The sequence below is a fragment of the Solenopsis invicta genome, chromosome 12, assembly GCF_016802725.1.
Source record: "Solenopsis invicta isolate M01_SB chromosome 12, UNIL_Sinv_3.0, whole genome shotgun sequence".
Taxonomy (NCBI): domain Eukaryota; kingdom Metazoa; phylum Arthropoda; class Insecta; order Hymenoptera; family Formicidae; genus Solenopsis; species Solenopsis invicta.
In genome coordinates, this window is record NC_052675.1 from 6988829 (window position 1) to 7016775 (window position 27947).

The 27947-nt window shown below is 40.3% G+C and overlaps 3 protein-coding genes across 3 annotated transcripts; all 3 read right to left on the reverse strand.

The window, feature by feature from the left end:
- Window positions 1-489: 489 nt before the first annotated feature.
- Window positions 490-2967, reverse strand: LOC120359093 (uncharacterized protein K02A2.6-like). Its single transcript, XM_039455404.1, is given in 4 exon segments — window positions 490-747; window positions 795-1454; window positions 1928-2694; window positions 2697-2967. Coding segments are annotated over 4 exon segments (1809 nt in total). The 5' UTR covers window positions 2821-2967.
- An 11774-nt stretch (window positions 2968-14741) lies between these two features.
- On the reverse strand, window positions 14742-17619 carry LOC120359094. Its single transcript, XM_039455405.1, has 2 exons — window positions 15180-17619; window positions 14742-15064 (listed from the first exon to the last, which is right to left on the reverse strand). The coding sequence occupies exons 1-2, from the start codon at window positions 17617-17619 to the stop codon at window positions 14742-14744; spliced, it is 2763 nt and encodes a 920-aa protein (XP_039311339.1).
- A 4-nt stretch (window positions 17620-17623) lies between these two features.
- Window positions 17624-20350, reverse strand: LOC120359095. The gene has a single exon (XM_039455406.1). It carries the CDS (start codon window positions 20348-20350, stop codon window positions 17624-17626), a length of 2727 nt encoding a protein of 908 aa, XP_039311340.1.
- Between the last annotated feature and the right edge of the window lie 7597 nt (window positions 20351-27947).

Here is a 27947-nt window from a genome sequence, read left to right on the forward strand (position 1 = left end):
CCAACGAGTATCTCACTTAAAATAAAAATAAACCTGCAAAAGAAAAACTTTTTTTAGTCACGAGTTAACAATAAAATTCCCACGAAGACACAAGTTCGACAACTTTTTGCCCTAAAAATCGAAACTTTTTTCCCAATTTCCAAAGAAAGAACGATTCCCCGAACCCGTCCTCCCAGGCGTGGACTTCCAGGGAAGCACAACTCTCTCTCTCTCTCTCCCTCTCTCTCTCTCTCTCTCCCTCTCTCTCTCTCTCCTTTTACAAAGATCTCCTATCTACGAACAAAGCTAGCCTATCCAAGTGAACGATTTTATTCTTATGCCTATTCGATTTTCGTACACAATAAATTACCTCATTGATTTTCTTAATGACCTCATAAGGTCCTTCCCAATTATTTTGCAATTAGGGGCTCTGCCAAGAATTCTTCGAGGATTATATAACCAAACTTTCTGACCAGGATCGAAATTTAACCGCCTATCCCTTTGATCATATCACCACTTCAACTTTTGAGATTTCAATTCCAACCGTTGCCTAACAACGTCATGAATTGAAACCAATTTTTTCCTTAGTCTAGAGAGATATCCTCTTTCTAACTCCGAATCCTCTCCTGAAGGAAGTCCACGAAGAAGATCTAAGGATAATCTTAATTCTCTACCCTGACATAACTCAGAAGGAGTGAAACCAGTAACTTCATGTTTCGACGATCTATAAGCTAACAATCCAAGAAAAATCCAACGATCCCAATCTCTCTGATTTTCAGAAACAAATTTGGCTAAGAAATTTAAAAGTGTTCTACCTGACCATTAGATTGAGGATGAAGTGGAGTAGTACGAGTCTTTCTGATTCCCAATAAACTAGATAATTCTTGAAATAATCGAGATTCAAAATTTCTGCCTTGATCTGTATGAATTTCCAAAGGAACGCCAAATCTAGAAACCACTTGGTTAACAAAAATTTCTGCAATGGTACTCGCCTTAATATTTCCAGTAGGAAAGGCTTCAACCCATTTAGAAAAACAGTCAGTTATGACTAATAAATACTTTTTTCCAGATGAAGAGATCGGAAAAGGACCTAGAATATCCATCTGAACTCTTTCAAAAGGAATACCGACATTATAAATTTGAAAAGGAGATTTTCCTTTTTCAGAAGGCCCCTTCTTAGCAAAACAAACCTTACAAGTTTTACACCAATGTTCGACATCTTGCTTACAAATAGCCCAATAAAATCGTTTTCGGATCTTTGCCAAGGTCTTATTCACCCCAAAATGACCTCCAGAAGGAGAATCATGAGCTTCCTCTAACACTCGTTGAATAAATTTTCTTGGGACTATTGTTTGAAGAATTTCTGTATGTAAATCCGGAGAAATCCATCTTCTAAATAACACTCCATCTTTGAGAATCAAAGAATCCCACTGAGTCCAATAAACTTTTGAAGATGAATCATTAGCAGCTATTTCCTGTCAAGAAGGACGAATACCAATTTCCTTGCCATGATGAATATTGACGATAGAGTGGTCTTCCAATTGAGCCTCCTTCCAATCTATAGACTCCCCTTTCTCAAAAGCAATTCTCCCTAAAGAATTATTCTTTACCTCGTTTCCTCTCAACTCTATTCTTTCACAATATTTGCAAGAAAATTCAGCACAAGGACGCCTGGACAACGCATCAGCATTACCATGTAACCTCCCTGCACGATGAATTACTTCAAAATCATACTGTTGAAGACGTTCCAGCCAACGCGCTGACCGTCAAGCTCTTTAAACGATAATAACCACCGTAAAGAAATATGATCTGTTCTAACTAAAAACTTTTGTCCATAAAGGTAATGATGAAAATTTTTAAAAGAATCGATGATTGCTAAAAGTTCACGACGAGTAACACAATAATTCCTTTCCGACTTACTCAATACTCGACTATAAAAAGCGATTACCTTTTCCCCATCCTCTTGTTTCTGAGATAAAACTGCACCAATGCCATGATTGGAAGCATTTGTGTCAAGAATAAATTCTCCTGTTTCAGAGGGAAAAGATAAGATTGGCGAAGACATTAAGAACTGTTTAAGTTTAAGAAAAGCCGATTGACATTCCTCATTCGAAATAAATTTATTTTGATTTTCGGTCAAAACAAATAAAGGTTTAGCAACAATGGAGAATCCTTTAACAAACTTCCTGTAATAAGAACAAAAACCAAGAAAACTGCGTAACTGTTTTTTATTACGAGGTACAGGCCAATTCTGAATACATTCAACCTTCTCAGAATCAGTAGAAATTCCATTCTCCGTAATAACATGACCCAAGTACTTAACCTTTCTTCCGAAGAAAGAACATTTCTTAGGATTTAATTTTAAATTCGCTTTTCGAAAACGAAGAAAGACTTCCTTTAGATTAGCTAATGAACCTTCAAAAGTGTTACTGAAAATAATCACGTCATCAAGATAAACTAAACACATTTTATTTATGATTTGATGAAGAACCTTTTCCATTAAACGCTCAAAAGTCGCCGGAGCATTGCATAAACCAAAAGGCATAACAGTAAATTGCCACAGCCCATTTCCAACTGAAAAAGCTGTCTTTTCTCTATCTTGAGAACGCAATTTTACTTGCCAATAACCACTCTTCAAGTCCAGGGTCGAAAACCAAGAACTTCCGGATAAACGATCGAAAAGACTATCAATCCTAGGCAAAGGAAAAAAATCTCTTTTGTAATAGCATTTAATTTCCTATAATCCACACAAAATCTAAGAGTTCCGTCCTTTTTCTTAACTAAAACAGCAGGAGAAACCCAAGGACTATAAGACTCCTCAATAATTCCCTCGCGTTTCATCTCTTCTAAATTTTTTTCTACTTCATCACGCAAATGGAATGGGATTCGTCTAGGTGTCTGTTTAATGGGATCACTCTTTTCTAAGTTAATAGAATGTTCAACGATTGAACAATTTCCTGCAATTACCTCTTCCGAAAAGACATCCTGAAATTCTCTCAGAAATTCCGCAAAATGTTTTTTTTTAGAAGAATCTAATTCAGAAGAATTTCTTTCGAAACAATCTAGAAGAAAAGCTGGAACGTTAAAATTACTGATTCGAGCACAAAAAGAATTTTTTAATTCTGGTAAAGTTTGTCCGAAACTTGAGACAAAAATTTCCCCGTAACCAGTTTTAATTAAGAAATCAGCTCCCAAAATACAATCATCCTTGATCTCTGCTACAAACATTGGAAATTCCAAAGAATGCTTTCCTAAAACAACTTTTACTTCAAGTTTAAAATCTACGGGAACTTCCTCCCCAGTAGGATACTTTAAATCGCTATCTCTAACGAAAATCTGTTGCTTATTTTTCTTAACAAACTTTCTACTAAGAATGGAAACATCAGAACCTGTATCTATCTTAAAAATACAAGGCTGATCATCCACGAAGCCGCGAAAACAAAAATTATTGTTTTGCACGCAAAAAGGCTTTACAGGAAAATTCTTTTTTTTGACCTCTAATTTCTTCGCCGAGCTTTGCAAAATTTCTCTGCAAAACTCGTTTGCAAAACACTATTCCAAGTTTCCCTCTTTCCCAGTAAGTGAGAGTGAAGGACATTCTGAACGAAAATGTCCCTTAGAACCACATTGCCAACATTCAACATCCTTCCGTGAAAATCCCACTTTTTCCTTGAAATTTCCATTTTCCGAGTATCTATTTTTAAAATCTTTTCTCCCTGTGTTTTTCCGCAAAAATTTTGATTTTTCCGAAAATTTAGAAAAACTATTTTCCCTTATAGCTTTAATGGCCATAGCCCTTTCTACCGCTGCACGCAGAGAAATCACTCCCTCCAATTGAAGGGTTTGTTTAACAAAACCGTCCGCCAGCGCAGCAAGAAATTGTGAGCATGCGATTTTATCTCGTACTTCCGTAGAGCATTCCGGATAGATTAGACGAGACAGACGTTCAAGATCTGCTCCAAGAGTGGGAATATCTTCCCCTATACGTTGCTTTCTATTAGTAAATTGTGTATAAAAAGACTGAAACAAGTGACTTTCTCCGAAACGCAATTCTAAGCGTGACTCTAATTCAGAAAATTGTAAATTCTCCAATTCCGAAATCCCGTCTAAAATTGAACGCGCTTTCCCTCTAAGACATGAAGCTAAAACCACTACTTTAACGGTTTCAGTCCAATTATTCACTTGAGCGAGTAAACGGAATTGAGAAAGAAATTCGCGCAATGAAGAATTTCCATCATAAGTATCCGGCTTTAATTTTAAACCGATATTATTCTCTGAAGCAGAATTTAAATTGGTAAACGACTGGCCTTGTATTCGACGTAGTTGTTCATTAAGTTCGTTCTCACGCTGCTGAAAGCGAAGACGCTCCTCCTTCATCGTACGAAGCTCCTCCAACGCAACTCGCAACAACTCCGCGGAGCCCGGAGTCTCAGCATCTCCTGTTGTACGCTCGATGTTATCTTCCGTCGTCCTCTCGACGAAATCTCCCGTAGAACGCACACTCGATCGTTCGTCGACTCCCGGAGATTGTGAAATTGTTCCTGAGGAGCGCGTGCACATCCCCTTCCTCGGAGTATGCACGAAAGCCATAGTTCAAAAATCGTTTAAAGCTCGTCTTGCTCGTCGAATCCCGGACGAGCTCCCAAAAATGTTACGTCCGTCGGTTACACAAACACTCTCGCGCGCTCTCACACAAAAGGCACTCGCGTGCGATAAATAATAAAGCAGAATCTTTGACAAACTCCAACGTTTATTCTACACGTCTGTCACCAAAACAAGGCTTCAGACCTCAACAACACGAACATCGCCACAAATAGACAAAAGACGTTTATAACATAATACACGCCTATACAGGGCGTAACAATATTAAAGAATTTTACAACAGTTGCAAAGCTACTTTTTTCGCTGAATGCAACCATTTACTACATTTACACTGTTAAGTAGCGTACACATACAGTACACACGCATACATACACACACACACACACACACACACACACATATCGTTGTGCACGACAAAGCGTACCGACACATCCATACATCTATACATAATTATTAAAATTTCCGAACTCGCCGAATTTGAAGTGGACCGCGGTTGCCTTTGGGACATCTGACACGACGCCGCGGCGTTGCGGCTTTGAAGACGCGGAGCCGCGTGCCATCAAGAAGCAATTATCCTGTCCAATGCGGGTTGAAATCGCGACTTATGCGTCTGTTTGCTCTGCACAACTGACGATTCGCGTGTTCCGCCGTCCGGTCCTCGACATCCCAAAAACTACTAATTTGATTGTCACTCCCGCGGATCTGGTTTCGCTACCTCTCGGGAAATTAGAGACGCCTTGAAAAGAACTCTCAGGCCCTCCGAGTACGACTTGAAGCTTTACAGGATCTCGTCGGTAAAGAGAAACGACGTTTATATTGAGGTTCACTTTGTGAATTTAACAAAGTTAAGAGAATCACAAGTTCTGGACAAGGCAGACCTAAAGCTGGAGCAGGAGACCAAAATCAACCTTATTGTACACAGAATTCTTTGCGGCATGAAAAGTGAAGACCTTAAGAAGGAAATTATTTCGTTGAATTTGAAAAATTTCCAATTTCTGGACATCAGGGTGATTTATATTTTCCCAAACGGACGGTAAATTCATTAGCTGCATCATTGAAGTGTTTCCTAGTATTTGCGTCCATTTATTAAAAGACGAACTTATATTCATGAATTATTCTCTCTGCAGGATTGCTGATTATGTAAAAGTCTTGCAGTGTTACAGATGCTTGGCTTTTGGTCATTTCGCCAAGCACTGCAGGCTTTCGCCTCTCTATGGACATTGTGCGGACGGACACAAAACCAGAGACTGCGTCTGGAGGAGAAGGGATCTGGTCGGCGAAAATTGTAAGCGATGGCAGCTAAATGAGGGGCAATCTCACTCTGCGCTGAATAGCAGTAGCTGTTCGATCTTGCGTAGGAAGGTCTCCGATCGTGTTAAAAACATAAACTACGGACCGTAAACGAGACCTCTCTATGTCTAAGACGGTGGCTGAGGATCTACGAATATACCACGGGAATTGCCAGTCGGGCGGAATAGGATTGGCAGAGAGAGTGAGGGGGGTGGCGATATGTGTCCCGAGTTTTCTTCTGATCAGAGTTGTGCATCAGTCGGAGGAATTGTATTGCGGTAGGCCTGAACATCTCATGGTCGAGGTATTCACTAAATCTTTCAGACTCCTAATTGCAGTGGTCTACAAGCCACCTCATTGGGTTCTCCTCTCAGGTTTTTGAAATTTTTCTTGAGCTCTCGGCCTCCTATAAACACTTTGTTATCTTTGGCGACTTTAATGCAGATCTGGGTTCCAACACCTTTAACTCTGAGCAGATAAAGTCATTTATCGCTTCCTCTGATTTATACCGGCCATATGATCCTACCCATCACACCCGGACGTCCTTCACTACGATAAACCTGTGTATCATTGACGACGAGGAGAAGCTTGTCTCGTTCTAGCAAAGGAACGCCTCTTTTATTTCTGCGCACAACTTTATTGAAATTAAATACAACGTTAGGATTGGTCGGCTTTTGAGAGAAACCAAGAGAGTCAGAGACTTCAATTCTTTTGACGAGGACAAATTCCTCCACGAGCTTGAGACTCTGAACTGGAATTCCCTGTACTTCGCCAATGATATGGACGCCAAGGTGGAAATTTTCAACAAATTTTTATTAGATTCCTACAATAAGCATGCCCCGTTCAAGGTGATCCGGCCGAAACATGCGCCTGTTTCCTGATTAACGGAGGGCATCAAAGCGGAAATGAAAAACAGGAACAAGCCCAGAAGGGTCTGAAGGAGGTGCCGAACTGACGCTAATTATGAGATATTTAAGACGCTCAGAAGAAAGGTTCACGGCATGGTGCAGACTGCCAAATCTAATTTCTACAAGGCGACCTTCGATAATCCAAGAGAACCAAGCTCAATCTGGAGAGAACTGAGACATGTCAAGCGGAAGTCCTCAGTCAGCAACTTGCTCTTCTCTGTGGAAGAACTAAACGAATTCTTCACTACGGGATCGGTAGCTGGACCAGAGCGGCTGGGTGCCATATATTTGGGGGATGACGTTTACAGCGACCTTAAATTTTATTAGAAGGATGTATTGCCGCGGGATATTACTAGGACTTTTTGCAAAGATAAATTTGCGGCTGTTGGACATGATGGTCTTTCCGCCAAACTCATTGTTAAGGCCTTACCGTGCGTGTTGCCCGCCAACTCTTACATGTTCAATTTCAGCCTTGTTAATAACGTGTTTCCGCAGCTCTGGAAATCGGCTATTGTCTGCCCTATCCCAAAAGTTAAATGCCCATCACAGCTTGGTCACTACCGTCCCATCTCACTGCTTTGTACTATTTTAAAGGCACTGGAACGCGTAGTCACGACTCAAATCTTTAATTATATCAATGACGCGGTCTTCTCGTACAAACCGGGTGTTCCACGCAGACGACTCTTCTCAGGTTGTTGGACAACGTCAGGAGTGCAGCGGACAAACGCAAAGTGACCATGGTGTTTCTTGACTTCACCAAGGCTTTTGACTGCGTAAATCATCACACTCTCATAGGCAAATTAAGAGACCTCAAATTCTCACGTACCGTCCTGCGTTGGATATGCTCCTATCTCGACCATAGAAGTCAATCTGTTTGGGACCCGATTTCAGGCACTGTCTTTAAGAAGATCCAGGTTAACAGAGGTGTGCCCCAGGGATTTTTGTTGGGACCACTTCTCTTCATCATGTACCAAAGCGACTTTGGGCACGCACTAAGGAACTGCAAATATAATTTCTATGCCGATGATCTTATTTATACTCACGTCGATCTAGATAATCTGTGCGAGGACGTGCGATTAGTCAATGAGGACATCAGGGGCATCATGGACTGAGCTATCGACAACGACTTGACGATCAACCCAAAAAAGACGTCCGCAATGCTTATGGGCACTGCAAGAATTATAAATGGGCTTGCGTTAGAGGAGATTCCATCATGGTTGACAAAACACCTATTCCGTACTGTGAATCTGTAGTGTGTCTAGGCCTCTATATCTCCAATACTTTTTTGTGGAGCAGTCAGGTTACTAGGATGTCCTCCAAGGTGGACTCGGCTCTATATCAGCTAAAGCTGTTTGGGCAACTGATACCCAGGTCTCTTAGGATCAGATTGGTGTCATTGCTTGTTCAATTAATGCTGAATTACTGCTGCTGTGTATTAACAAACACGAAAGGAGAGCAAGATCTTCTTTAAAGGGCCCTCAATGCATGCATCAGGTACATTTTTGAAATTAGACAAGATACACATGTCACGAAGTTCTACGATAGGTTGCAATGGCTCAAGGTCCATGAGCGGCAGATGTACTTTGTTGGCTGCCTCATTTATCAAATCTTGCAATCACTCCCACAGCACTGTACAACAAATTTAGATTTACAAGAGATATCTCCGTACGCACAACGAGAGCTTAAGGAGATGTCTTAGTTCCACCAATATGTCGCACGGACTTCTATAAACGGTCATTTTGTTGGCCCGCGATTTTTTTCTGGAACGATATTCCCACTGATATCCGTGAGACTGCATCATTAGCAGATTTTAAACGTAAATAGTTTGAGCATCTTATGTAATGTTGAATGTAATCGTTGAATGTCTCTTATCTCCTGCGTGATGCGTCGCGGCTAGTCTCGGCTAGTTTCGACCAGTTTCCTCTGATCTTGCGTTACCTTTACACTTTATTTATTTTTGCTATATTTATTATTTTCAACTTTCTCTACTTTATTCTTATTTATATTTCTTTTACTTTTTGCTACTTTGTATACTTTTTTTATTTTTTTTTTGGTATTTTAATTGTAATTGCAATTTCAGCACCCTATGATTTCACTTGCGAACCTTACTTCTACTTTTAATTTTTAGCGCTTGAGAGGCTAAATACCTAAAGTACTCAATAAATGTTAATTTCTCTTTCTCTCTCTCTCTTTCTCTCTCTCTCTCTCTCTCTCTCTCTCTCCTCCTCTCCCTTTCCCTCTCTACGTTACATTCATTCTTCTTCCTGCTTTCATTATTATTCTCTCTCACACTCTCTCTCCTTCATTCTCCCTCCCAACCATTGTCTCACTCTCACCCTCCACCCTCTCCTCTTTCTTCTCCCCTTTACTCCCCTCTCTCCATCTTATTATCCTCTCTGAATACCTCCAATTTCCTTAACCAATCCTCTCCTTCCCCATCCTCTCCCAATACCTCCTCCATTATCTCTTTTCAACTCTCCTCCGTACCCTATCTTCCACAATCCTTCCATACATGTTTTCATGTCTCCTCCTCTATTCCGTACATTCTACATTTCCTATCCTCCTTTCTCTCCCAGTAATTTCTTTCTCTTACTCTCTCTCTTAATCTGTACCTTGCTATCCTTCTCTATCTATTTTCCTTACACCCTTTCTTTAATACCCCGGAATTCTTCCCTTCTTCGCCCTTTGATACCACTTATTACTCCTCGAGTCTTTAATCTTTTGCCATCTCTCCTCTCCTTGTCTAACTCTATCCCTCTTCTCTCCTTTGAAAAAATTGAACACCCTCTCTTTCCTCTTTTTCTCCATTCCCCCTAGTTCTACCTCCCTATTCTCAAAAAAGTCCTTTCTTTCCATCACTCAATCTGACAACTTCCCTTCTTTTTTGCTTTCTTCCTTATCTTCTCCCAACATCTTCTTGGCAATTCACTCCCTCTCTTTTCTAACAACTTTTCCTCAAACGTTCTTCTTCCTGCTTACGTCCTTAGCTTGTTTCTTAACAATCCCTCAATAAATATCCTGGCGTTTTTCAACTTATCCCCATCACCCATTTTAAATATTGTTCCTGTACTTTCTCTATCCTTTTTCTCTAAATTTTTACGCCATAAGCCATCACTACCCATACTAACGCGTCAAACAACCATACTTTTTTATTCTAGTCTCCTCCAAATTTTCTTTTCCTAATTTTCCACACTTGACTCAACATCGCCATTCCCCTCTTTGCCCTATCACTTGTTTACTCTTCTTGTCTACCATTTCTTTGAAGCATATAACTTAAATAATTAAATTTACTTACTTTTTCTATCACCATTTCTTTCCATTTCCAACTGACCTTCTTGCTTCTTCTTCCTCTCTTCTCAAATCTTATTATTTTCAATTTTCCCAAATTTACCACTAGCCCTTTCACTTTTACATATCTTTCCAACCTTGCCACCATTGCTCTTATTTTTTTTTCTTCCTCCGCTAACACCATATTGTCCGCATATGCTAACAAATTTACCTTCTCCTCCCTTAATTTTACCCCTCCCCCATCATCCCTTTCTTATATAATCCTCCAAGTCTGTTAAAACATTAAATCTCGGACTCAGTGGATATCCTTGTCTTACTCCCCTCCTTGTCCAAAAGACTTCGCTTGTTTCGTCTCCTATCCTCATCCTATTCCTCATCTCTCTCATCAAATCCATGCATTACTAACCCCTCTCCAACCCCTCTTTCTCTTAAAACCTTTTTTAATACTTTCCTGTCCATTGAGTTAAATGCGACCTTTAAGTCTACAAAAAATGCTATCATCTTTTCCTTTTTCTTGCTTAGTTGCGTATTGGCCAGATAATTCAGTACAAAGATGTTGTCTATTGTTTCTATTCCTTTCTTAAACCCCGTCTGATTTTGCGGTATCACTTTCTTCTCTTCCAACTCTTCCTCTAATCTCCGTCTTAGTACCGTGGTATAAACTTTATACAGTGATTCAGAATAACTCTCTCCATATCCTATTGCACATTTTCCATAAACATTTCTCTAATCTTTTTCCCCCGTATTTCCATACCTTCCCCGGTACCCCATCTCCTCCCACCGCTTTACCATCTTTTAATCTTTCCAGTGCCTTTACAATTTCGCTTCGTGTAATTTCCGTCTCAGTATCTTTTCTTCTTTCTTCTTTAATGCCTCTCACCACTTTCTCTTTTATTCCCCCTAGTATCCCCTTAAAACTCCACCCTTTCCTTTATTTTAATACCATTAATGTTTCTTCTTTTTTTCTTTTCCCTATTTATTATCATCCATACTTGCCCCTCTGTCCTTGCATTTTTTGCTAGTTTTGTCCATCTCTCACTTTTTTCCCTTCTTTTCCTTTCACGTAACTCTTTGTATCCTCTTTTAACTGCCCTGTATCTATCCCCCCTTCTTTGCCCTTCCTTCACTTTCTCAATTCTTTTTTTACCCTCTTCTTGCCCTCTCTACACTTTGCGTCCCACCATCCTCTTTTTCTTTTTTCTTCCTCTTTATCTCCCAATTTTCTTCTTACCTCCCATTCCATTCCTCCCCATTCAATTCCTTTCTCCTCCTACTCTCTCCATCTTATCCTTAAATTCCTTCTTTCCCTCTATTGTCCACTTCCATCTTTTCTGTACTTTTTCAACTCTTGAACCACCATCTTTTTCCCCGGCCTTTATCAATACTACAATCAAAAAGTAGTCTAATTCTATTTTATCCTCCACTTCTATCCTTATCACTCTATCCCACACTTTCCCATCTCCTATCACTTAGTCTAACACAAACTTCCCTCTTGCTCCTGCATACGTCCACAATCCTTCTTCATCCCCCTTATCACAGCCGTTAAAGATGTATACCCAGTGTGTTTGATTCTGTCCATGGAGAAATTTTCCAAACTGAGAAGTCACCACTTTCTACATACTCGCAGTTTATGATTAAAGTAACGATTAGAGCTTATTGGTTATTACGTTAATCATGAACTGTAAGTATGTAGAAAAATAGCCCAGTATTATCTTGACTCCACATCCCTTATCCTCCAACTAGTCTTTGATTTTTTCCCATTTTCCCTCTATATCTCCATTAACATGTAGCCCTATAACTTATCACTTCTCCTTTATTCTAATCACTTTTGTCATTATCCCTTCCATTTCTTTTTGCCTCCCCTCCTCTACCGTATCTATCCCCTTCTTTATTCTTAAGCATTCCCCCAATTGCTCTTCCTTTCTTGTTTCTTCTTTTAGCTACTTGCACCTTTCATCTAAATTCTCTTGACAGTTTATCCTTTTTGCCCAGTCTATCCCCCAACATCTCTCCTTCCTCATCCCAGAGCCACCATTCCTCGTCAATCATCTCTCTATTATTTTCTATAGTTATCATTGTACCTTTTCTCTTTTATGCCCTAACCACCTCCTTTAACTTCCATCTAATTTATCTCTCCCTTCATGTTAAATTCTCTTCAATCCAAATTTTTTCTTTTTTAACCCTCCTTTCTTATTCATAACCTCCTTTTCGTCTTCTTCTGATTTCAGGCTCACATTCCCCCTATTCCTCCCTTCCCGTCTTAACCACCCTTACCACGTTCACAACTGATCTTGTGATTTTCCCTCTAATTCCCCCACACGTATTTTTTTATACGTGCCCAATCTCACTTTTAGGGAGTAAAACACCCCTTTGAAGAAAATCGGTTTTTTTCTTTTGAAGTGTATATCGTTGAAACTATAAGAGATAAAGAAAAATGCTTTAAATGATAGTTGAATGATAGTTGAATGGCTTAAAAAGTACTTTATATTAGGAGTACAAATTGAAAACCGCCGTTTTTTGTCAAAATTTGAGGATTGATTGTTGAAAAATGGTTACATACTTATTCTTGAAAGTATTGTCCATCGCTGGCCACTTTCTCCCACCTTTCGGGCAGCATACGAATCCCGCGTCGAAAAAACTGCTCGTCTTTTGCGGCGATCCACGAATCGACCCAGTTTTTGGCCTCTTCGTAATAATGGAAGTACTGCTCAGCCAGGCTATGCGCCATTGATCGGAACAAGTGGTAATCTGAAGGGGCGATGTCAGGAGAATACGGCGGATGAGGTAAGACGTCCCATTTCAATGTTTCCAGATAGGTTTTAACGACCTGAGCAACATGTGGCCGAGCGTTGTCGTGCAGCAAAATCACTTTTTCGTGTATTTGCTCGTATTGTTTCCGTTTTTCCTGCAATGCTTGGCTCAAACGCATTAGTTGTGCTTGATAGCGACGTTCTGTGATGGTTTCACCCCAATAATACCTCTAACTTTGCGCCTTCAAACTTTTTCACCGATCCGGGACGCTCCTTGTCCTTTATGCCAAAATCACTTTTGTAGCGTTGAAACCATTCTCGACACGTTCTTTCACTAATGGAAGCCTCACCATAAGTTTTTACAATCATTCGACGCGCCTCAGCCGCAGATTTTTTCGAATTGAAGGCAAAAAGCAAAACTTCCCGCAAATGACGCTTATTGGGCACAAATTTCGACTCTTTGATCACAAGAAAATATATAACGCCGATAAAAATTCACAACTGCAATGATAAGGAATTGTTGCCAGATGCCCAACCTTACATTTAAAATTTTTGATCTAACGTTTGGCGCCAGCATTCACCGCTGGCGCCATCTACTGGAAAACGGCGGTTTTCAATTTGTACTCCTAATAACAGCTAAAAGAAAATCTTTTTTAATTTTTTTATACTTTTTCCCACCACTTACCTTTTTTTTTATTTTTATTTTTTGATAAGCAAAATAAAGCTTATTTTATTACGAATTCAATGGTATATGACCAAGTTATGTTGCGACATTTCCATTTTCCAAAAATAATTAAAAATCATCCTAAAACGTATGGTACGCGCATCCGTCCGTGTACTATAGAACTCCCCCTTCGATTTTGACGAGCATTTAATACGTTGTAGTACAAATCAAAATAAGAGACACATATATTTTTATACGATGCCAATATCACTTTTAGGGGATACCCTTTTGAAAAAAATGGGTTTTATTCTTTCAAAGCGTGTATCGTCAAAATTGTAAAAAATAGAAAAAAAAATGTTCTAATTGAAAGTTAAATGGCTTAGAGAGTACTTTATAATAGTGATAAAAAAATTATTTTATTTTTTTTATACTTTTCCCCACCACTTACCTATTTTCTTCACATCTTTTATTATTTTATAAGCAAAATAAAGTTTCTTTTATTACGAATTCAATAATATATGACAAAGCTATGTTGCAACATTCCTATCTTCCAAAAATAATTAAAAATCACTCTATAACGCATGATACGATCCAACTTTTCTGCTCCACCCTCGATCTTTCAAATAAACAACAACATCGGAATTGTTGAAAATCACAAGCAACAAAATTGAAAAGATGTAATCAGTCGAGATGTCTCATTGATAGTCTCAACTAATTGCATTTTTCGAGTGTTGTACTGACATACGGCAACTAGAGTTAGCTTTTGGAGGATCGAGGATGGAGCAACAAAATCGGATTTGTTGAAAATCTCAAGCAACAAATTTGGGGAATTGTAGTCAGTCGAGATATCTCATTGATAGGTAACTAATTAGCAACAAATTAATAAAAGAAGAATTGTTTTGATCTGTATTGTTTTTTTATTTTTTTTAAATGGCTGTGTTAGCTTTAATCTTAAGTCAGCACAGCCACTATTTTCTCCGAATTGGCTGGAGCAATAAAATCCAAAATTGAATTACTAGTTAGCAACTGTTAGGAGTGCGCACTTAATCGTCGCGTAATTGAAGGATTTTGGACTGTGAGAATCGGAGCAATGAAATACACAAACCGTTAAAGTTCACAAATTGCTTTAATGCCACTTAGACATTACAGGCACAGTTTTAAAGGAAGTACTCTGAGATACTTGGTACACCGACAGACACGGTCGTGTGAGTTTAAAAATGAGATTAGAGATTTAATTAACCGGCAGTCATGGCCGTACGATTAGGAGTCTTGCGAATCTCTATCTGAGAGGTAAAAACGCCTGCTTCCGCTCGAGCGCTCCCGGACGCCCAGAGGGGGCTTGCGCAGGACACCGTCGTAAGGTGGTGCCCTCGCGTGATAAAGGATCGATATCGATCGCTCGCATGTAGCGGGTGACTCGCGTTCGCGTATTACGCTGTTCCCAAACATGCCGCTCGCCTCGTACTGATAGTACGAAACGATGATGTACCCGGGAGACCAAGCATCACGCCTAATAGAACTTAGTGTAGTAATATTAGTTGATAAAGCTAAACAATAATACAAATTAATAACGACGCAATGAACTGTGAATATAAAGATTAGTTACAACGCATGAGATAAACAAATTGAGATGCTATCGCCGCCCGCCATGGGAGCTCTACTGCCGCAACCCCGCATTAATTTCGATAGGAAGCTTGCATAGCCGGTTTACGGCACGCCTTCTTGTGTTCGAAAGCGTCCTTACATCCACTACCCTAACGAGATCTTGAGGGTCAGGATAGATTTTTACTACTCTCCCAAGCTCCCATTTCGTCGGCGGTAGCAACGGGTTTTGAACTAATACTAGATCATCGACTTTCAAACTAGTCGAATTCTGACGCCACTTATAGCGCTGCTGTAACGTGTAGAGATAATCTCGCGACCATATTCGCCAAAACTGCTCGTGCATCCGCTGTACACGCTGCCAACGATTGAGTCGCGTTTCCCTCAAATCCAATACGGACTCCTCAGGCGTCGCAATCAGCGAGGTACCTATTAAGAAATGGGCAGGAGTCAAAGGTGAGAGATCGGAGGGATCATCGGACAAGGGAGCTATAGGTCTAGAATTTAGACATGACTCCACTTGAGTTAGTAATGTAGTGAACTCCTCATTTGAAAGCGTGTGAGCACCAATTACACGCCGTAAATGGTGCTTAACGGACTTTACGCCCACTTCCCACATTCCTCCAAAATGTGGGGCGGAGGGCGGTATAAATCTCCAAGTGATGCCGTTGGAGGCTAAATACGCGACGAGATCAGGATCACGCGACAGAGCTCTGAACGCATTGCGCAATTCCTTTTCGGAACCCTGAAAATTGGTCCCATTATCACTGAATAATGAGACCGGAAGACCCCTACGAGAGGTGAATCTTCTAAATGCGGCCAAAAACCCATCGCTGGTATAATCATTGGCCAGTTCCAAGTGTATGGCCCTAGTGGCCAAACAAACGAACACAACCACATAAGCCTTGTGTGTCCGCTGGCCACGTCCTACTATCGGAAGGACATGAAAAGGACCGGCATAGTCTACGCCGGTATGTTGAAACGGACGAGAAGGGTTTATTCGAACGTCCGGCAGATCACCCATTTGCTGCAATATCGGAATAGCTCTGTGGCGGACACAAACAACACACCTGTGAATGTGATGTTTTACAAGGTTTCTAGCATTTAGAATCCAGTACTGTTGGCGTAAAACTCCTAACGTCAACTGTGTCCCACCGTGAAGCGTTCGATCGTGTGCCTGCGCAACAATCAGCTCCGATATGCGATGCCTCGGTAGTATGATGGGATGTCTCTCATCGTAAGAGAGGGACGCCCGGCAGAGACGTCCCCCGACACGAAGGTTATCCTTCGTGTCCAAAAACGGGTTTAGATTTTTCAAGGGACTAGATTTAGACGGGCCCTCACCACGTTTAATTGCCTGGATCTCATTCGAAAAGTTAATCTTTTGTACGTACGCAATCCAAAAACTACGAGCCTGTCTGATAGCGTCACTCAACACATATAACGTACCTAATTGATCACTATCCGCCCTTCTAAGGCGCTGTCGAACCTTATGAACGAACAATAGGCAATAGGCCCTGATCCGCAACAACTTAGGCCAACTGGAAACTTGCTCGGAAAGATCCCACCCTGCCGCGCCCCGCTGAGCTAAATAAACTGGAACGCTACGTCGTTCCATGTTTCCGTCCGATCGAAGGGAGGAGGGCTGTTCCGACCACACAGTCGAGGGTGACTGCAGCCATTGAGGCCCACTCCACCACAACGAGTGCGACTTCAACTCCTGAACGCTGATGCCGCGCGACGCACAGTCTGCGGGATTTTCTTTAGACCCGACAAATAGCCACTGAGCTTGCGGCAAGCTTGTCTGGATTTCTGATACCCTATTGGATATGAAAGTCTTCCAGGTATTGGGGTGCTGCTTAATCCAAGCAAGTGTGATCATGGAATCTGACCAGCAGTATACTGGTACTGAACTTAACCTTAAAGTACTAACAATATTTTTAAGAAAACGAGCTAGTAAGGTAGCTGCACACAGCTCTAACCTGGGAACGCTAATTGTTTTAATAGGAGCGACCTTAGATTTACAGGCTAAGAGTGTTACTCCAAAGCTGCTTCGAGTGTGAATAATGCGAATGTATACAACGGCCGCATAGGCGCGTGTTGAAGCATCCGCAAATCCATGCAATTCGATACCCAGATCGGAGTTGCTTTGATTCGTCCACCTTGGGATTGAAATCTCTTTGAGATCTGTCAGACTGTGAGAATACTCAGTCCATCGTTCCTCTAGATCACTCGAGAGCGGGCTATCCCAATCAACCTTACGCAGCCATAGTTCCTGCATGAAAATTTTAGCGGTGATTACCACAGGGGCAATCCAACCCAGTGGATCAAAGAATCGCGAAATGGCGGATAGCACGCTACGTTTCGAGATCACCGGAAACTCCGGAATTTGTATCCTGAAATGGAATCGATCAAGTATAGGACTCCACGAAATTCCTAAAACCTTGAAGGAGGAGTCCTCGTCAAATTCGACACTATTGTCCTCCAGTCGATCCGACACTGGTATCTCCGACAACAATTCGTCATAGTTTGACATCCATTTACGAAGGTGAAAATCCTTTCAATAACAAGGCATTCAACTGCTGACGTGTGGATTGTATGGCGGACACACTGTCTGCCCCAAACAACACGTCATCTACATAGATGGAATTATTGAGTATAGACACAGCCAGCGGGAATGCAGATCCCTCGTCCTCGCATAATTGTCGCAGGACGCGCATGGATAAATAAGGCGCCGAGGCGGTACCGTACGTGACGGTGATTAAACGGTAATGATGGATCGGCTGGCCTGAACTAGGACGCCACAATATCCTCTGAAAGTCAGTATCTAACGGATGAATCATAATTTGTCTAAACATCTTTGCGACGTCAGCGACGAAAACGAAGCGATGAGTTCGCCAGCGCATAATGATAGAGCAAAGATCTGACTGCAACTTAGGTCCAGTAAGCAACAGATCATTTAATGAATGCCCGTTGTCCATGGGACTCGAGGCGTTGAATACAACCCGTACAGGGGAAGTACTGCTACTCGCCTTCACCACTGGATGGTGAGGCAGATATAACGAATTATTATTAATGACCTCGTTCGGGTTTACACGGGTCATGTGACCCATTTGCTCATACTCAGAAAGAAAGCCACGATAGCTGGCAGACAATGCACTATCGCGAGCTAGACGTCGCTCTAACCTATCAAAGGCACCAGAAGCGACGTGAAAGGAGCGACCGACCTTATTCAAGTAATCGGTCCGAAAAGGTAAGCGAACCTGATAGCGTCCGCTTGGCAAACGAGAATGTGTAGATGCGAAGTGCCTTTCGCACTCGACTTCCTCTTCAGTGAGGGGAATAGAAACCGAGACTTCCTCTATCTCCCAAAACTGCCTCATCAGCGCATCCGTTCCAGGAGAAATAGAGCATCGTAACGAGGACACCGACTGAGGGTTTCCTTCAGAAGTGTCGTTGCACGGGCCGAAGACAACCCAGCCAAAGATAGTAGGTTTCGCCATGAGATCAGAGCTCGGTCCTCGGCGGGATCCATCCATTGTTACGGCCTTATAATAGTCAAGTCCTATCAGTAAATCGATAGGGTCATCACTGAATGGATCAGAATCCGCAAATTTTAAATTCTGCAAATGAGGATGCGCAAGTAAATCAACAGGACTTCTTGGAGCATAAGAAGTAAGTACAGGGAGGATAAACGCGATCACTGTAACTGTAGTACTCGACTGTATACCCGCACTTAAATGGAGCTTAACTGCATGAGTAACGACCCCAGCCTGTAGATCACCCATGCCAGTGACAGTGTAATATACTTTAATACGCTTTGCTTTTAAGGCTTGAACAGCCCTTTCAGTGATAAATGTAGCCTCAGCGCCCGTATCAATCATGCCTCGAAGGTTTATACAACGAGCTCCATCAGTACGTACAAAGATTCGTGCAGTTGCGAGTAGTACAGTACCCTTGACCAGGAGGGAACGTGAAGGAGTTGTTACCCTTGCTGAAAGACTTGATTTAGAGGGGGCGTCATTTACTGTGTTTACACTGGATGTGCTCGCTATAGCAGGAGCACCCATTGTCGTTTGTCCCCCGCTGATATCGTCGTCATGCAGAAGCGTATGATGTTTGCGTTGGCAACGTGCACAGCGGCCCCGCGATTTACAGTCGCGCGGATAATGGCCTTTGGTCAAACAATTATAGCAGCAACGGTGCTGCCGCGCAACATTCTTTCTCTGCTCCGTGGATAAGGATTTAAACTGAGCGCATTGAAACAAAAGGTGCGAGCCCGCACAGTATAAACATTTAACATTAGAGATGGCAGCCGTCAACGACTTGGTGGCTGCTGAGCGATTTGTTTTACTATTATTTGAACTGCGAGTATCTCCCGCTGCATTCAGAGCCAGCATTCTGCCAACAAGAAATGTGCTCAGTTCGTTAAAGGAAGCTGGCTCTCGTTTATTGCCCAAGCTGATTTCCCACTCAGTGCGGGTATTCACATCAAGTTTCCTGGACAGGATGGCAACCACGAAATCATCGACGCAATTTCTCTCGAGACTACGTAACGCAAGGACCGCATCATTAATACTATCATGCACGCGTTTCAATTCGGAAACGGAATCAGCCTTCATCGGAGTAGCTTCTAGGATAGTATTCAGATAAGAAGAAACAATCGCGCGGATATTTTCGTACCGTTCTTTCACGGCTCCCCATGCTAGCTCATAATTGGCGTCGGTAACGGAAATATTTTTAATAACAATGCGAGCCTCGCCAGTCAGACTCGACTTTAAATAATGCAGACGCTGCACGTTTGTGAGGCCTTCATTTTTTATCACAATCGACTCAAAAATATCCCGAAAATTTACCCACTCCGTATACTGACCGGAAAACTTAGGAAGCTCTATTCGCGGCAGCGGGATTGAGCTTGGCGGACCCGAGCTTAAATCTAAAGTACTACTTGCGGTTACATGAGCGGTAGGTCTCGTCAACCTCTCTAATACTTCGCTCAGATAGTCAGACGCTTCGTAGTAGTCCTCTGTCGCCTTCCGAAATTGCTCCTCACTGAAATACGGCCATTCATCTCGCTCCGCTGGCTTGACTGCCGCCTTGAGATCCGCATGTAGCTTTTGGCACTGAGTCCACTGCTTCTCCAAAATGGACATCCGGTTCCGCGTGACGGATGTAGTAAAATTGCCTTGCCCCAACTTCTTGAAGTTGTCGACCGTCCTCGCAATCTGATAGAGAACGTCTTCTTGTTCTGCTAATAGCCGCTCCATAATGCTTGCGCAAATACGAGCAAGACAATATGGCTGACACGGGGACCCGTGTCGATCCACTCGGCCCTGGTACTCCTGGAGTAAACGCTGTAGCACGCCTGCCGAACTCGCTGATCACGTGCGCGCCACGCGGCGTTTTCCGACGCGCGGCACTGCTCACGCTCCGAAATTTGAAAGTCACGTGATAAGCAGAGCGCTTGATCGAGCTTGCATAAAGCGTTGATTGCCAATATGCACAAAGTCAGGTGCAACGCACCGACCCAAAGTCTGCGTGCGGTGCACTGTCTACACGCGTAGACGATAGAAATCGTTAATCACGTGTGTAGCACGCAGCGCGGTTCACGCGCCGTTCTAGGGAGTCACGTGATTCACAGAGCATTAGATCACGCCTGTGTACTGCTTTGTCGCTTGTACGCACGGGATATGATACACTGCACCTCTAGCACGCGTAAATTATCAAAGGTCAATGCACAAGAGTCATATGCACAGAGCACGCGTGAGCGGAACGGCTGCCGATCACGTTGCCGAATCTCGGCGATCACGTGATCACCAACTTTTCTATGCCGCAGTGAAACGGGCCGATAATTCACAAGTGTGATCGGATTGCGGTCCACAGTCTATCCGATTCTCAACAAATCCGGCTCGAAGGACCAAATTCTTTTGTTAGGAGTGCGCACTTAATCGTCGCGTAATTGAAGGATTTTGGACTGTGAGAATCGGAGCAATGAAATACACAAACCGTTAAAGTTCACAAATTGCTTTAATGCCACTTAGACACTACAGGCACAGTTTTAAAGGAAGTACTCTGAGATACTTGGTACACCGACAGACACGGTCGTGTGAGTTAAAAAATGAGATTAGAGATTTAATTAACCGGCAGTCATGGCCGTACGATTAGGAGTCTTGCGAATCTCTATCTGAGAGGCAAAAACGCCTGCTTCCGCTCGAGCACTCCCGGACGCCCAGAGGGGGCTTGCGCAGGACACCGTCGTAAGGTGGTGCCCTCGCGTGATAAAGGATCGATATCGATCGCTCGCATGTAGCGGGTGACTCGCGTTCGCGTATTACGCTGTTCCCAAACAGCAACAAAAAAGCAACAAATTTATATTTGTGTTTTATTCGATTGTGCTGCATTGGCTGTGTCAACTTGATAAACGTTGTACATACAGTGCGTTGCATTGATGCCTGGGGTACCGATTTTAGGGACCACGTTTTTTTCTTAGTTATTTTTATATTTATGACTGAATGCTGCGGTGATCGTTGACGGCAGCATTCGGTCATAAACGTAAAAATAACTAAGAAAGAAACGTGGTCCTTAAAATCGGTACTCCAGACATCAATGCAACGCGCTGTACATACCATATGCTTATGGAGAAGTTTTTAATTATTTTCGGAAAATGGAAACGTCGCAACATAACTTTGTCATATATCATTGAATTTGTAATAAAACAAGCTTTATTTTGCTTATAAAAAAATATAAATATTATTTAAAAAAAATAGGTAAGTGGTGGGGAAAAATATACAAAAAAAATCAAAACAAAATTTTTTATCATTGTTATAAAGTATTCTTTAAGCCATTTAACTTTCAATTAAAACATTTTTTTTTCTTACTCACTTATCTCTTAGTTTCGACGATATATATTTCAAAAGAAGAAAACCGATTTTTTTTAAAGAGTGTTTTATCCCCTAAAAGTAAAAAAATGGAAAGGTTGCATCATAACTTTTTCATATACCACTGAATTTGTAACAAAGCTTTATTTTGCTTATAAAAAAAAAATAAAAATTTTTGAAAAATGTAGGTAAGTGGTGGGGAAGGGCGGATCCCGATAATACACGGGACCAATAGCACACTCACAGCGGCCGAAGTCTAGAGTTTTTCCGTTGATTGGGTTAGATAAGTCAAAATGATTGGTTGGTGGGCTATCAAACCGTCCGCTATCGAATCCCGTCCGGTAGGAATTAGTATAACAAAATTTTTTAAAAATTTTGTTGTTGTTATAAAGTACTCTTCAAGCCATTCAACTTTTATTTAAAACATTTTTCTCTATCTGTTATAGTTTCGACGATATACGCTTTGAAAGAAAAAAATCAATTTTCTTCAAAGGGGTATTTCACCACCTAAAAGTGAAATTAGACATGTATAAAAAAATACGTGTCCTTTATTTTAATATGTTGTATTACAACATATTAAAAGCTTGTCTATATCTGACCGATTCTTCCTAAGGTTTCCATGTCAGTCATCAAAATATTTTCTTGTTCCGAAGAGTTACAAGGCCAGAAATATCGCTATTATGTAGATGACGGAGATAGTAAGACATTTAAGGGCATCTTATTATTAATGAACCTTACAAAAATGTTTCTGTGTCCAAAAAAAAAATGCGTAAGCCATGTTTAAAAACGCATGGAGACCCGTCTGTAAAACTTAAAAAGAATATGGAAGGCCTAAGTGGCAAGAGCAAATTAACTGGAAAACTTATTGATGAACTGTCTATTTATTTTAGCAATAAGACGTAATAAGGATTTTATTGAACACATGAGGAAAGAAATATGGGCGACACTTTATCACAAATTTTCCATCGATAGTAAGCCGCAGCATGAATTCTATCCTACCAACGAAAATTCATGATGTTAATATAAAAAGGCAAAGGCCACTAATAAATTCTCTAACTATAAACACAAGCCAGCCATGCTGCAGATATATTCAAAGCTGTACAGCCGATTTGTGAAGAATTGAGTAGTGATGAGTTCTTCACAAGATGTATAGGAGGCTTTACACAAAATTGTAATAAGAGTTTCAAGAGTTTCACAATATGATCGATAGCTCCAATTTAAATGGCGAAAATGTTTTAGATGTAGCAACAAACTTAAATATTTGCTATTATAATGATGATTATAACGGTCTAATAAAAATTATGCAAGTCTACTTGTTATTATTTTTGCCAAGAAATATCGCTATTATTTTGCGCGGCGCGTTTGTCGAGCGCAGTCTTACCCACAAAGCAAAAAAGGCCAGAATATCATTATTAGCAACAAGAAAAGAATATGATGAGGCTGCTCCTTCATTTACAGTTTTATGGAGCCGGCATCGCAGATTAGAAGCAAAATAAAAATTTTCAACTTTATACACAAAAAATCAATTACACAAACTTTAACGCGTTTTTCTCAAAACACAGTTTTTCAAATCTGCGTGCAATGTTATTATTCTTACAATTTTTATCCGATTAACTTAAAATTGTATCACAATCTTCTTGTAGCTATTCTACAGGGAAGTACGTAGGCTTTTTGCGAAATGTTGGAAGTTCTTTTTGCAATCAACATTTTTTTAAGCACATTTATAAGTGAAAAAATGCAATTTTTTCTATAAATAGCTGCCATTTTGACAAAAATTAATATTTTTAAAAATCTCTACTTACTTTCTTAGTTTTGAATATATAGATAATGTAAATTTTTGTCTTTTTGTTCCAGCATGAATCATGTCGCAGAAAACTTACACGCAAAAACTCATCTTTAAGAAAAGAGGATTTCGCCAATACGTCGCTACTTTGTGCATAAAGGAAAATTAAAAAATATTTTTTTACTTGTCAATATACTTGTCTCGGGAGACAGGGACTATTCGTAAGACCTTTTTTTCTTTTGTGTCTTCTGAATTCTATATTCATTAAAAAAAAAACATGAGACGGTTTGAAAGGTTGAATCTTCACCTTCACAATGCCGATATAGTTAGAACATGGAAATGTACTTGTTATGAAGTACATATAAAAATGTCGACCCATGCTAAGTATTTCGAATAGCTTCAAGCTCGGGGTAATTCGAAAATAGTCCGGAAATATTTTGAAATTTGTGTTTTAAAATAAAAAAATGTAAAAAGCAGTTATAAAGACTTTCTTTTATTATAAAAAGGATATATAATATAAAAAAATATTACATACAACAAAAAAGAATACAAACAAACAATAAAGAAATTTATTGCTTTAATGTTTTCAAAACAAGTCAGAGACTATTTATATTTTGTGTAATTACATCTGTTAAGTATTAAATTGTATATTTTGGTACATAAAACGCGAATATGAAAGAAAAAAATCGTCCGAACGACAATTCGACGCTTGGTTTTTCGAATAGTTTTGATGTGAACTGTGCGCATTATGATCTACAAAAATAGACATCACAGAGCAAAAAGTAAACACGAAGTGTTTCAAATGCATTCAACTGAACACGATATATTCAAAGTTTTCAAAAAGAATCTTATTTATCTTATTTAAATTTTGAAGAAATGTTGATTATCAGAAATTACTTTGACTGTCACAAAGCACATTTTTCACTACTATGCCTTCACTATGACGCCGTTACCAATAAAATTTTGGTATATCGTTATATTAGGACGTGTTTACAGTATTTAAAGTAAATTTTTAATATGTACCTATAAAAAGATATTTCCATTTTTTGAATTACCTCGTTTGTCGAATTGCCCCGGTTTCCCCTACGTACAATAAACCCTCTAAGTTTTTTTTATATAAAGTTATTTATGTAGCGCCCGGCCAAGCGTCACTATAATGCACTCATGCGCTTTGGCTAGTTTCACGGTGCCACCGCTACGCGGTGCCCAAAGTCAAGAAATGCCGGTGTGCCTATCTGACCGTCACTGAACGCACGCGCGCGCCCCCGTCTAGTTCCGCGGCGCCTTAATTCAGGAGTCAAGCACAGACAAAGTCAGGATATAAGGAGCTCCGTAAGCCTTGAGAAATTTATTGATTTATAAATCAGCTTTTGCTCGTCAAATTCCAGCGAGTACTTCTATTGAGATAACATTCCGTTGCACTTTGACGAAGTCTTTTAGCAAATACTTTCTTGCTCAGCACGTCTTCCAAGTACCACCGGCCAAACAAGGATCCCGAAATCGAAGAAGTTCCGATCGAGCACAGCTCTCGGGAAATAACCTCTCCTCCTCGCATCAAGCGCTCTATGCGCGCACAGATCGAGCGCAGCTCTTGGGGTTTAACCAGTGGTGCCAGAGATGCCCTGCACTTGCATATGCGCATTGGTTTACAGCTGAAAGAGCAGTACTGTAGCTATAGATAACGCTGTGAGGGATATGAGGTTTGCGCGCATGAGTCATTAGTTAGAATATCCTTTTGTTATAATTTAGTCACACAATTAATTATTTTAATTTAATTAGATTATATTACTAAGAATTATGTCTCTATACATTATGTCCATAATTCTGTTTTTTTTTTGGGGTGACTAAAGACGCCAGTTTCACAAACAGTTTAGATACTTTACAGGCGCTACAAAGTCTGCACATGTGCGAGTGCGGGGTATCTCTGGCACTACTGGGTTTAACTCGTTCTCCGTGCATTGAGCCCAGTTCTATAAGTACAGAACAGACTTTTGGAACCGACGTCGAGCTTGTCTCCGTTGACAAGGCAAAAGTTAAAACCATTGGTGTCGAGTTTGGTTTTACCAACAAATCAACTTTGGGAACTCAGTGGAGGTTGGTTCCAATACAACTGCCACCTCCTAAACAAACCAGACCGCTGTCACTCTTTCTGAGAGACGTTTTTAGCCGGTTTCATCTTCCTGATGTGTGGATTTCCCAAGTTGGCCCCTATCAACACTGGCCAACTCACCTCCTGCCTTGCGCCCGCGGCTTTGATCAACGAGCCCAGGACCGAGCGCGTCACTCAGACGTACGCCCAGCACGTCACCCGGAGTTGCCAAACTCCCTCTGAGACTACGGACGTGCAAACGCTGTACTCAAGAAAACCATCCACCGTGGGAAAAAACAACGAACAAAGAAACGCGGTAACATCCCTAGACAATCTATGAACACTGGACCTGCCTAACCGGAACTTAAAAAAACCAAACGTTCCTTGTCAGGACCTCCTTACTAAAAAACCTAATTGGAATCAATTAAGATCATCAAGGTTTTAAGTAAATTGATGACTGCACAAACACTAAATTTATTTACCCACAATAAATCCTCAAACTTAAGTATCATTTTAGCGCCACAGGGGTGGTGTTAATTGCATTAATGATCAAGGGTGCCGGCGGTTGCAAGGTAAATATTTCCAAAATGCGCTGTGTAGATGTAGTTACTGCTTTACACAGTGCAGGAAGAAGTAACGGCTGCTTGCTACCTCGCGCTTTTTATTCTCTCAGTGCAGGATTTTGAAGCACAAAAATCTCCTCGTTGTCGTGGCTACCTGCTGTTGTGCGTAGATTAGAAATTAGATCCACGCACCACGTGCCTGTTCGCGAGCGCGCGCTTGCTGCGGACTACGGCGCGTAAGTCGAGCTGCCGTTATTCCGGCGCGGCGCCTTAAGTTATTTAACGGGCTGGCGTTTGGCAGGCGCCCGTTATGTTGCATTGTAAGCCATCATATATAAAATTAACTTATTTAAGTGCAAAATTTAATAACTTTTATTTAGTTATTAAACTTTTTACTTTAGTTATTGAACTTGTAACTATTTAACTAGTTATTATTCAACCCTAAATATTAATATAATTTATCATACATTAACATTACGTATTCTGGATGTTTCTGTTTGAGTAAGTCCTGTATTAATGGTTAAAGAATGTTAGATTATATACTAAAACGCATTATGTTAATCTAAAATTTTATGTGTTATATATTATATATGAAATTAAGAATAAAAGTATTACTGTGTTGTATACTAATTCAAACGATTTAATTGCTAATTATTTTATTAAGATTGCAACCAAAAAGAAACTTAAGTAGTGTTGTACTTAAACTAACAATTCCATTTTGTATTAGAAAGTGAATTATAAAGTGAGTCATATATTTACAATTGATTTTATAGAAGGAAAGTATAGGATACTATAGTATAGTTTCCTATGAACAAACCGATCTACAATATATACGTATGATGATGATAATATGATTTGTTTATTTACCACCCTAAAGATCGGAGTATCTAGTAATTAAATGAATAACTTTTGTATATAAATAAATAAAACAAAATTTCTCAATGTTAATCCGATTGGTTTGATTACATAGGTCTACAAAATTGGAGGAGGAGGAGGAGTCTTGTACTTTGAACTTTGAATGACGTTTGCATAGGATTTTGATGCGCTGAAAATGACTACGTTGTCCGTTTACTTTCATCACCTTTTGTTTTTTAAATAATCGCAAAAACAGTTCTTTTCGAATTTGACTTCTTTATGAATTTTTTCTGGTTAAAGAAAAAATGATAGTAAGGTCAGCTTTACGGCATTTTACGCAAAAATGTTTTCACAATACAAAAAATATTTTTTTGTATCTTATAAAAATGTTTTATGCAAACCGTAAACAAAAAACTTTGAAAAAATTGTGAAAAATAGTAAAAAAAATGATAAATTTTGAAATATAAAACCAAATAATTAAAAAATAAAAAATCATACAAATTATTTGACTGTTTAAGCAAATTAGCTCTATGTTTCTAGTTTAATTATTTTTTTGAAAAATTAATTTCTGACCATTTGTTAAAAAGTTATTAAATTTAAACCATAAATGCATCCCGCGAGCCTACGGTACGCGACATCCTCTCGCGTTTGACGGACTGCCATCGAATAAAGTTCAAGAAGTTATAAAATTATATA